General features: G+C 29.0%; 2 protein-coding genes across 3 annotated transcripts; one reads left to right on the forward strand and one right to left on the reverse strand.

The window, feature by feature from the left end:
- Positions 1–544: 544 nt before the first annotated feature.
- LOC141456762 (uncharacterized) lies at positions 545–3779 on the reverse strand. The gene is made up of 5 exons (XM_074133033.1): positions 2884–3779; positions 2187–2280; positions 1552–1662; positions 883–1041; positions 545–676 (listed from the first exon to the last, which is right to left on the reverse strand). Exons 1-5 carry the CDS (start codon positions 3606–3608, stop codon positions 623–625), a joined length of 1143 nt encoding a protein of 380 aa, XP_073989134.1. The 5' UTR covers positions 3609–3779; the 3' UTR covers positions 545–622.
- A 1098-nt stretch (positions 3780–4877) lies between these two features.
- Positions 4878–7128, forward strand: ubl (Ubiquitin-like protein 5). 2 transcript variants are annotated; one of them, XM_074133097.1, is made up of 3 exons: positions 4878–5014; positions 5103–5305; positions 6837–7128. In XM_074133097.1, exons 2-3 carry the CDS (start codon positions 5128–5130, stop codon positions 6878–6880), a joined length of 222 nt encoding a protein of 73 aa, XP_073989198.1. In that variant the 5' UTR covers positions 4878–5014; positions 5103–5127; the 3' UTR covers positions 6881–7128. The 2 variants fall into 2 exon arrangements, with proteins under 2 accessions (XP_073989198.1, XP_073989207.1); XM_074133106.1 differs by having other exon boundaries at positions 4882–4997.
- Positions 7129–11626: the final 4498 nt, after the last annotated feature.

Genomic DNA, 11626 nt, shown 5'->3' on the forward strand with positions numbered 1-11626 from the left:
GGCTAATTGGAGCTATCGTCTAGAGTAGGGTTAGACGCATGCTAAAATAATTGGTGTGTTGATGGGTTAGATATCTGCTTGATTACGTGGGCGGAAAAATTGCCTTAATTTCGGAATCCATAGAAGTAGTGTTCCAAAGAGTGCAACTAACTTAGGAGATTTGTAGGGATTACACTGTAGACTGACAGGAGATCACTTATGAAGAATACAATATCGCTGAATGGTTAAGCATAAATATGCAGATACAAAGCTATATGTGACTATGTAGAGAGGAAATGAGAAGTAGTATAGCATAGTGTAGACTTGGAAAGAGGAGATAAACAAGTTACAGGCTGGAGTGTCTGAAGAGTTCGTGCAAGATGAGTGTAGGCAAGCAGAATAGACAGAAGCACATCATGTTTTATGGTAAGGTAATTGAAAAGAAAAATACCTTATGAAGGGGAAAGTAAACACACATACTTGAGAATTTAAACAAAATTAATTTTAAGAGAAAGTATTTTCAAAATAATAAGAGGAGGCGTTAATGACCACAGCATATGTATTACATAAACAAAATTTTTATTAACTACAATTTGTTTTTTAATTAGACATTATCTAGTGTAATAATTTGTTTGTAAAAATATTATTTTCTAATAGATAGAAGTATATTGAAGCACGAATAACAGAGATGCAAGACCTGTGAACAGTGATACAGTGATTAGATTTATTAGTTCTATTAAAAGTCATTAATTGTCAAATTAGAATAGTGAGTATGACAATTTTATTCACATTTCCTTTGGACGTCAAAATTATTTTAGGATTATTTTTCAGTTTTTCCTTTTTTTGCGTTCTCATACATCCAGCAATGAATAAAATTCATTGTATTAAATTTAAAAATCTTACATCCACCACTGTAGGAAGTTCCATGTTAATTGTTCCGAACCATGCTGTAGGTTTTATTGAACATTGACATCTCTGAACTATTAAACTAGCCGTTTTGGTGTATTTTGAACCAAGTAAAAACCATGGACTTTCGTATACAATGTATCCCAGTTCGTTTAGCTGAAAATATGATGAATAAAAATATAAATACAAAAACTGAGAAAGAATTCTTATAAAATAGAAGTTTTTATTGAACTCAGCAATCACATATTGTTAAACTTTAATATTATCTAATAATAAACCTATCTTTCTTTCTAAAATTCATTATAAACGATGCCCCCTAAAAAGCCCATCTGAATGAGTAAGCGTCTAAAGTGCTCTTTATTCAGAAAGGAGAAATTTATGTACCTTATTATAAGTATAATGAATGTTTATAAGCTGGAAATAGGAGTGCAACGTATTTATGCGGATATACTAGGTTCGAAACCAGCTGTTAATCCTAAAATTTTATTTTTCTTGGACCTTCTTACAGATCACTCATTCTCTGGAGTATGAGAAGTGTTGTCTGTAATGAACACTCGAAAGAATACTGTCCGAGAATGGAAGCAATTAACTGAAAAAGGCTCCTGACGCCTCAAATGAATATGTACCTAAAAATAAAAAATAATAGAAAATGAAAAATTGTCTTACTGAATTCTTTATAAAAGTTCCCATAAAACAAAATGCAGTTAGTTCTCCCAAAATTATTACATCTCCTCCAGCAAATTTAAAAGCATCTGCGTGAGATAATTCAGAAGAGACCTTAAAATTACCACAAAGTATGTTAAAATTAGAATAAATTAAATTTTTAAGAGTATGTTATTTTACAGTTTTTCAAAAAGTACAATAGAATTTTTAACTTTTGAAAAGCTGCTAATAGATGTTTGTTTGAGAAAAAATAAATTTAACAATAGCACAAGCTCTGGATTATCTTCTTTTTTTATATATGATTGGGGGAAGATACATATTTAGTCACATTATTAATTTTGAACGATCTGACCAAAGTATAATTTTAATAATAATAATAGTGTAATGTAAATGGAAGACTAAGAATAATTTTTTATCCGTATCTTTTACTATTTCCGTAATGCTATAAAAAAATATTACTTAGTGCAGGATATATAGTTTGTAGTTTCTGCAGTAAAAAAAAATGTAAGGCACTCACATGCAAATATATATATTTGCAACAATCGTGCATATACGCACAAAAAAATGTTAAATAAATGAACAACCTTAATATTACAAATAAATTAACCAATAATTTTTTAAGAACTATCAATACATACCATTAAAAAAGAGAAAAATGTGATGATGTAAATACAGAGAAATACTTTGCAGCTTGCAATATTTTGAAATCCAACTAAAAACATCTTTAATTTCCTGAAAATAGTCACTCATTCAAATTTTGCAAAAGTTATTAGTTATCAAGAATTGTACCAGGTGAGATCTAGTGAATAAACTTTTCAATTTTTGTTTGTTTCTTTTTTTTTGTTCTCTTCAGAAAAACTTGTGTTCCTATAACATAATGTACGTTGGAAGAGTATTTTTTACTTTTGTTGTATTAAATTCATATGTCCCGGATAGATGGGTTGGAAACCAACAGCCGTTACATGATCTTTTGTATATATCAGGCTATTTAAGTACATACTATTGTAATGGAAAATACAGTCTTGCAAATTTAAAAATTAAAATAGTAATTTCAGAGATTTAATTCACTTCTCAGTTTAAAAAATCACTTCCAGTATCTACTTTGACACTTAATGAAAAAATTTATATATTTAGCGTTTCCTCATTTTTATGACAACAAAATCAACAGAAGTCTAAAGTTGAAATGCCAAAGTCCAACAAAAAGTTAAATTTTTACTAAGCAATTGTCGCTGCTGGATGGTAAAAGCCGATGTCAAGAAGCAAAAAATAAAAAAATGTATTATATCAAAAAAATTTACTTCAAAAAAGTAAATGATCTTCGTAGAAAATACTTACTTCAATAAAAGTAAATGGTCTTCGTAGAACTCTTTTAAAGAGATTCTATCAATAATTGCAGAGTTAGTGAGTAAAGCTATCTCCATTACTTTTACTTGAGTATTGACCAAAAATGTTACAGTAGCCGCCCACTCAAATACGCCAATTCGTATCGTAATGCAAATAAAGACGAAAGGTACTTGAAATGCATAAAGAAAGACACTATAAATTGGTTTGTATGGAAATTCCATTAATGGTATCAGTAGAAGAGGTTTCATAGGCTCTCCAAGTAATAAACCGTAAACGGTTTGAAATGCTGGTATACACACGAAAGATAAACTCACAAAGTAATAAATTTTTTCATATAGCGTTAAATATCCTTCAAAAGATTCATATCTTTCAGATAGTATTTTTTCGCAAGACACAAATTTTATGCTGTTAAATTGCTTTAATTGAAAATCAATTTTAGAAATAATTTTCAAATGATAAAGCATTACTACCCATTCAACATAGTAACATAAAAAATTGGTAGGAATGAATAATTTTCTTGCCAAATCGTATGTGCTTTGGTAAGTTATAAAAGCAAAGATGTACAGTAGAAGGCTGTTTCCGACCATGAAAATGGAACATACCACCAGTACAATATGTCGAAAAGACAATTTCCCATAAATTTCTTGAGGTAACAAGCCGAATGTACATTTCAATAAAATAGAATGATATAAATTATCAAAACGAGAAGTATCCATTTTAAAAATTTTCGTCGTTGTTGAAATTTAGAAAAGAAGTTTGATAAAACAAATAATAACGATAATGTGCAATTAATAAAAAGCGAATAAGTAGATTTTCTTAAGGCCGAAGCTACTTTTTAGAATAGTTTACAGTCACAAGTTTAACTCATACATCGTTGGCTCATTACTTAATTATAGAAGAAGATCTAGGAAATTTTTACCAAGCGTCAACCAATTGAAACAATTCATTTCTCCCTTCTATAATGCTACCCACCATTCTCAAGCGCAGGTCTGGTCTCAATTTTTATTATTTAAGAAAAACTTTACAATAGAATTTATTTAATTCAGTTAAGTTAATAACAAAAATAGGTTGAATACTTTTCTATTTTTTAAATCAGAATTAAGTAAAAACAACAAAAAAGAGATTAGCTCGGATTTCCACAAGGAAATCTAAGCCCAAATCCCTTAGTTTTACGTTCTTAGGAACAGGTCACTATCCGGTGGTGGACAATTAGTGTATAAAGAAAGAACACTTTTTTGGAGGTCGGATAATAAAAATATCATAAATTAAAATGAGTAACTGAAAGAAAAAAGAGGGTGTCTCATAATGGATAAACTACTAGCAATGTGCGAAAACTGTGAACACTTTGCACAGTAGGTATAAAAAAGTTGACTAATAAAATTTAAATTAAGATATAAGTAAGAATAAAAAAAATAATGAATTACTGAGTGCAAAATTTAAGTGCAGTTAACCGTTATACCGTTTTATGAAGGAGTTTGACTCTTTCATGTGTGAGAAAACTTCTATTGTAAAGAAAACTCACATCAGGTTGTCACGTCGAGAAGTCATATGGAGTGTTAAGTCTAAATCTTCAATTAAGATTAATATATGTAAGTCGGTTCTACATAATATTTCAATTGCTTGAGAAGCATGTTTTGAATTCGAGCATTCAAATAGTACCCAGTATTATTGAAGGAAAATTTAAAGTAATAAAAATTCTAAGATGTGCAAAAATGTCGCAATTACAATTATGAGATGTAGAAAAAAAGAAAGGTGAGCGAATATTTAAATATTTTTTATTTTTTGGGGGGATGGAGATTACTGACCCTGAATGTTACAATTAGATTTATTGAGGGAAGGTTAAACAAATGGATTTTATTATTTATTTGAAGCATAAATTTCTTACAATTTAAGCGAATTATAAACTCTAAGATCTGCAATTTTAAAAAAAGTTATAATCGAAGATTAACATTGGGAAATTTTTGTTTTGAAAAACGTTTGTTCTGTTTGTTCTTGAGTTTTGAGTTGAGGTACGGTTATAGTTAAGGTTATTGTAATGGTGAATGTGTACTGAGTAAAGAAGGGAGTTTGAACTTTCCTGGTTAGGAAAAATAAAGAGAATTATTGTACGTAACTTAAAAAGGTAATTTATTATGGTTTTAAAAGTTTCTGTTCTCATGATGGTGATTTGAGGATTATTACTCAAAAATTGTACATTATTTTGTTTGCAGAAAAATTGTAATCATTAAAGTAAATATGTTAGAGGTTACTTGCAATGACAGGCTTGGAAAAAAAGTAAGAGTGAAATGCAATCCTGATGATACTATTGGTGATTTAAAGAAGTTAATTGCAGCTCAAACAGGAACCCGATGGGAGAAAATTATTCTGAAAAAGTGGTACACCATTTTTAAAGATCATATCAAACTTGAAGATTGTATCCTTTAATATTAAATAGTATATTACCATTCTAATTAGTATATAGTATATTGTAACATACTAATATTAAGTTTAAATGAATACTCAAACTCTGTAACAATAATATTGTAGAATAGTCCTGGCAACCGATCTTTCTAAAAGCTTTTACCTACAAAGTTTCTCAAACATTATTAAACATTATTTTTAAGCAATTTTGGACTTTCTGGTTAACCAATGAAACTGTAAATTTTCTTTAATAGGTTGAAAGTTTGTAGCATGTTTTTCGATGTTTGGGCGATGGATCTGAGGATAAGGTTTAATATTAGGGCAGATTTTTTAAGAAAGCTACCTTTTCAAGAATTACAGACTCATCTTAGATACCCTTGTTTACCATAAAAAAAAGCAATTCGCTGGGTACAGGAGGCGCGAGAACATTTACCTTACATGATAATTAGATCATTGCTAAAGTTTTTACCTTCGCAAAATTGATTTTTTTTTTTAACTAAATGTTATTTTTCTTAACATACATACTTTTATATTATGTAACTCATTTTCCTTTAAGTACTCTTTTTATATTTAAAATGTGCTTCAAGGGTGTTATATTTTATAACATGTATTTGTTTCGATATAACACTAATTTGATCGTTAATAAGATGACTTGAAATATATTAACACATTTTGTTTCAACCCTAATCGGGTAGGTTTTGACGTTTACATTTTACTTTAGAACATAGGTACTTTAAATAAATCTTTACTACATACTTCATATAACATCATTTCCATCGGTATTACCAGGAACCGTATTACAGAAATATTAAGAAACTAGCTTACTTCAGGGCAAGAAGTGCAGTACTGTTTATTTCATACGGATTTTCTATTCCAAAGCCTAAAACAATTGTATTAAATGAGAGACACCATAGGAAAAAGTAAAAACTCCCAAAAGGTAATGAAGGTCTTATTTTAACTATCTGCTTGAAAAATCAGTCTTCCAATTTTATCGTAGCTGGTCCCCACAATATATATTTTTGCCTCATGGATCTGTAACCTCTCTTACTTCCAACTTGTAACAGAACATAAATTACTAGAATTATTTACTGGAATAGCTAAAATTTTTGTTCCTTATTTCTCGGCTTTGAGGGTAAAGAAAGCATTCTTATACTGAATTAACATTATTTTGAAGGGATGCATCCAACTTGGCTATTACAAGAATTTGATTACTATATAAATACATATTTTTATTATCTATAAATTTACCATTTAGTTCGAACTGAATTTTTGTTTCTTTTTTGGTTTAAACTAATAATTTTTTGGTTAAAATTTATTCATTTTAATTGCTACTCACGCAGACGGAGCAAACTCCATGTATTATTAGTGTTTTTTTCTCATGTTTCATATCATTGTAATATTTTTTGGATCAATAAACATTTTATGATTATTATTATTATTACTGAATTAACACTTCCCTTAGAGAGATCTAATGTATTTAGGACGATTCTAATTCATTTTCTTGTCAAATTTTACTTTTACATTTTCCTTTACCTGTTTTCTAGATGAAATTCATGATGGAATGAATTTAGAACTTTACTATCAATAACTCAAGCCTTAGAAAACTTCTTTATGGTTTTGAATGCATTTGAATATGTTATTCTTAGGTGATAAAAAACATACGAATTTCTAATTGTCACTTAATTATAATTGCTGGTGCAAAACTAATTTGAATAAGAATGTATTTGTGGAATATCTTTTTATTCAATAATGACATGTCCAGGAATGTAATCCACCACTTATCTAGAATAATTTTATGATTTTTGTATATGAATTTAAAATAAATATTTATAAATATTTCTTTCGATTTTTTTGACATTTAACATTTCATTTCTTAAATAAACAAAAATTGAACGCATTAACCTTTATTGTTTTAAAAGTTTGGTGATAAATTATTGAAATAACTAAATTTATTGAGATATATTTTATTATTTTTAAGAAGAAAAAAGATTTGGAAAATTTGAAAATTCCAAATGGTCTAACTAGCAGCATGAATAAATATTCCATCACTATGAACCTGGCGTAAATATTCCCACCATCCAAATATTTATGTATTATTAGATTGATTGCAACACGAGGATCATACTATAATTGTACAGGTTTTTAATAAAAAGTTATTAATGCACTCTTAAAAAAGTTAATCCAAGTTTTTAAAAAATTCAAACGTTAATATACATAAACGAAATTATATTATATGGAGGTACATATGTATTTTTTTTTTTCATTTAAGGTGTGTCAACAACTGAGGATTTCAGGCTCGTTTCAATCATTAGGAAAAAGCAAAAAAGAAGAGGAAAGAATTCAGTGAGTCCTTCTTTTTGCTTCTAGTTGCGCTTATTCTGCGAATATATTATTTATTTGCACTTCTTTTCCCTTAATTTTTTCTTCCAGATTAATTTAGTAAATGGCAATTATTATATGCTAATATCAATATTAATTAAATATTAATAAAATTACAATAGAATAAAACGGTTGACTGATCCGCTTTTTTGGATACAAAAAAATTAACATATATGATAAAATTTGAATAAAGGGAAAATATCTTGTTTTATCATTCTAATCTATTAGATTAGATTAGGGATGATTGGGACAAGCTTGTATTATGATAAAATAATACAATGTTAGAAACAGTCACTAGGTCAATGTGTATACAATGTACACACAACAGGCCAGCTAGTCTGGCAAGTAGAGGTTTAGAAAAAAAAAGGAAATACATAATCTTCATTAGTTTCGCTTTAATTTCCTTAATTGTGTACATTGCACTCCTTATGTATAATAATTCCAAACATATTTACAAAAATTTATAATTGGTTTCCATTTAAGATAACCATTTAGATATGTTATTAACTGCTCTTTTGTGAGAATTTTTTTTTCAAAAAAGCTAATACGAAACTCTTTAAGTGCCGGTCACTCAGCGAGAAAATGATAAGTATTCTCTGACAAGGACTTATCGTACTAAGAACAGAGGGAACCTTCACCATCTCTAAAAAATCTATTATTATCATCCATTGTTGCTATTTTCCTAATATGTTTAAAATGCAGTCTAAGTGTGTGAATGTGTAATAAAGGAGAATCAGAATCTATATCTAAGCGTAATATGTAAGTTGGGGTATTCTGAAGCAAAATAAATACTTCTTTTTTTGAAAAAAACGTTCAAATTTATAAACCCTATCAGATTCTTTCCAACCCCAAACTTGAGCTACATAACTATAAATACATCTAAATTCAGAATTATAAACACTAAGCTTGGAGGAGTAAGAAATTTTTGTATTATTAAGAAAACCAAAATTAAGAGTAATCTCTTTAAATTTGTATATTACATATAAAATATGTATAAAATACGGCTAAAATTTTTTTAGTCCAAAATTCTTGTTCGTTGGAAGAAAACAGATCACGCCCATGTTCAGTGCCCAGTTAAATGGAATACTTTTTTTTGTCGATGGAGATAAGCCATAAATCGAAAAAAGCACGTGGTAATCTTTTTTTGAGATAAAGGAAAAAAAAAAAATCAGAAAGATAATGCAGTTTTAAAACTTTTTGGAGAAGAGCTGGTTTTGATACTTATGAAGGGACCCAATGTGAACTATTATAGTTTTAGAAGGATTTTGAGGCTTTCTCATTCTGGAATTTTCCGAAATGAAGGAATTTTTACAAAACAAGAGCCCTAGAGTCCAGAAGAGTACAAAAGGATGGGAGAGTTAAGGGACTTTAGGAGATAAGTATAGGTGTACATGCATGTATTCTAAAAATGTAGATTTTTTAAAAATGTTTAATCATATGGTGGCTGCAAATACTTCCTGAAAATTGATATCTACTTACTGAAAACTTATGGTACAGTAGTTAAAGAGTCATAGCATCGATTTGTCAATAAAAATTAATTTATGACGCCAATAGTAGTAATTGAGCTGTTTTCTTTGGTATAAAAGATGATGTAATAATTTAAAAAGAGAATGTAAGTCAGTTATGTTTTTCTATCATAACACACAATTTTTTTTTATTCACATTACGATTGTGAATATTGAACACTTACCTAAGGGCATTAGGACGACAGAAGCAACAGAAGTTACCTTTCTTTTCGCCCACAAGATTGTTTCTTACTGATCAAGCAACATGTAATTTGGCACTAATATAAATTGCCTCTGGTTAACGCTACATTCTCACTCATACTATTTAAAAATTAGATTTCAACTTTCAATGTTCACAACTGACAATGTCAAAGATGCTATCTCCTACAAAATGTTGTCGTTAGAAAATATTCGATATGAATTGCATAATTGTTACATAGTTTGTTGTATAATGTTTTTATACAAGTTGATTATACTTGCTTAAACGTAGTCATTCTATATTTTTTTTAAAACTGCATAGTATAAAGAAAATCGAAAGATTTTTTAAAGTTATAATCACAACTTGAAAAATAGACAGATTATGTACACTATCTAAGAATACAAACAACACAGAAAATTCTGAAATTCAAAAATAGTCGAAAATATAAATATATATTTTTTCTTTCTCTCAAGCTTTACTTCTTATAATGAAAATGACATTCTTTTCTCAGATGACCAGAAATAATGTAACCGCTATGCATTTAACTGAATTAGTGGCTCAAGCTGGTGCTGAATGCTTCTATCTTCGGTCTTTATTCTTCTCAGTCTTCATTCTCCTCAGTCTCTAATAGCTATCCATTGAAATAAAATCATGTTGTTTATCTCCACCTAAAAACAAACGAGGAGGACCTTCACTCCGATGGATCTCAGCTCCGATCATAGAAGAGGATTATCTTCTTAGATTCATACATTACCACCAAGAAAAATGACATCTCCTACTTAATGAAATCTTAGAGATAAGTCTATCTCGACTCGTCTTCTAAAATGAACTTTCCCAGAAAAATGATTAAGATTATAAATCTAGGTGAATGTAATGCACATAACAAGTTTGGAGACCAAGTTTTTCATTTTCCAAAAAAATCTTAAACAGTAATAAATCCATTCAATGAAACACTACTAGAAAGACAATTTTTTCTTGAATTTTAAATTTAGGCAGCACATTTAAGTTAGTGGAAAAGTGTAGACTTTTCTCTTCTCTGACGTGCCGTCTCTCTTGATGGTTCTGAATTTATCCATTTTTTTTTTTTTAAATAAAACAAAAGTTTATCCGAAATTGTCTGAACCGTTTATAGTAAGAGCCGGTTCTGCTTCTGTTATTGCGAATAACCATTAGTTTTCAGGGGCTATCCTGCGCTCTAACTTATGCTTGAATTATTTACTCCATGACCGCCTAAAGATATTTAAAATTCTCACTAATTTCTGATTTGATATTCATTCTTAAAAATTAATGGAAATTAGAGAATTAGAAGTGGGGCAGTTAAAAATGATGGTATACCAAGGTATTAAGAATAATTATTTAGTCGATACAGCAGCAGAGGAGGGAATGAATCATATACTGATAAATTTTGCTACATCACTTTAGATAACGGTGCCCAAATTGTCTTATTGAATATCCCAGACCGTCTCTGCTAGGCAATAAGAGCTATAATGGAAAATGGAAATACATAAAATAAAATTTAAGCCTTAGATAACAAAAACTATAGATTCAAATGAAAAATCAGAGTCAAAGGACTTCATAAAATCTACAAAGATGACCCAGACTTGATTGTTTTTCGATCTTCACTGGATATTAATGGCAGAATTCAGAACAAAAATAGCATCAACGCAACTCTTTCCTGCTCTAAAGCCGAATTGTTCCACTGTCAGATCTATGATGCTCTTTCTCTGGGGGCCGACGAAAGTGTTTTTATTAATATAGTAATTAATTAATTCAAAATTAACTTAATTAGGTGGGAAAACTCAAAATTTACTTTAAGAGTACATGAAATTTGACCTTGTTGGGTAGTAAAATTTTAGAGAGTATATTTATGTTATATTAGTCTTCAGTCACCTGAAACAATGTTTACCAAAAGTTCTAAAATAAAATTAGTAATGTACAAATGTTTTCAAGATAAAACGAAGTTGGATCATATATTTTACTAAAAGAGTGAAGTGAAAGGAATAAATTGCTCACGCTCTATCCAACTCTGCTAAGCTACTAAAAGGAAAAAGTGAAGGTGTGCGAGTATTTATAGCAAAGGAAACGTTAGAAGAAAGTAAAACAAAGGAAAGTTGTTCTAGATAAAAAAGAAGGGAGCAAAAGAGTATTCTTCAAAATTTATACTTAAAGACAAAAGATAAAATGCAATTTCTTCCACTGGAAGGAACTGTTATTACATTATATGGTTTTGTTGGAAGTATAGATCATCGAC

The sequence above is a fragment of the Rhodnius prolixus genome, unplaced genomic scaffold, assembly GCF_049639745.1.
Source record: "Rhodnius prolixus isolate KJV_2025 unplaced genomic scaffold, Rpr scaffold_1, whole genome shotgun sequence".
Lineage (NCBI taxonomy): Eukaryota > Metazoa > Arthropoda > Insecta > Hemiptera > Reduviidae > Rhodnius > Rhodnius prolixus.

Coding starts and splice junctions, on each gene's coding strand:
- LOC141456762 (XM_074133033.1), bottom strand. CDS start 3,608: ATGGATACTTCTCGTTTTGATAATTTATATCATTCTATTTTATTGAAA. Junction 2,281..2,883: donor GACCATTTACTTTTATTGAA/GTAAGTATTTTC, acceptor GACTATTTTCAG/GAAATTAAAGATGTTTTTAG. Junction 677..882: donor AACTTCCTACAGTGGTGGAT/GTAAGATTTTTA, acceptor CACTGTTCACAG/GTCTTGCATCTCTGTTATTC.
- ubl (XM_074133097.1), top strand. CDS start 5,128: ATGTTAGAGGTTACTTGCAATGACAGGCTTGGAAAAAAAGTAAGAGTG. Junction 5,306..6,836: donor TCATATCAAACTTGAAGATT/GTATCCTTTAAT, acceptor CCTGTTTTCTAG/ATGAAATTCATGATGGAATG.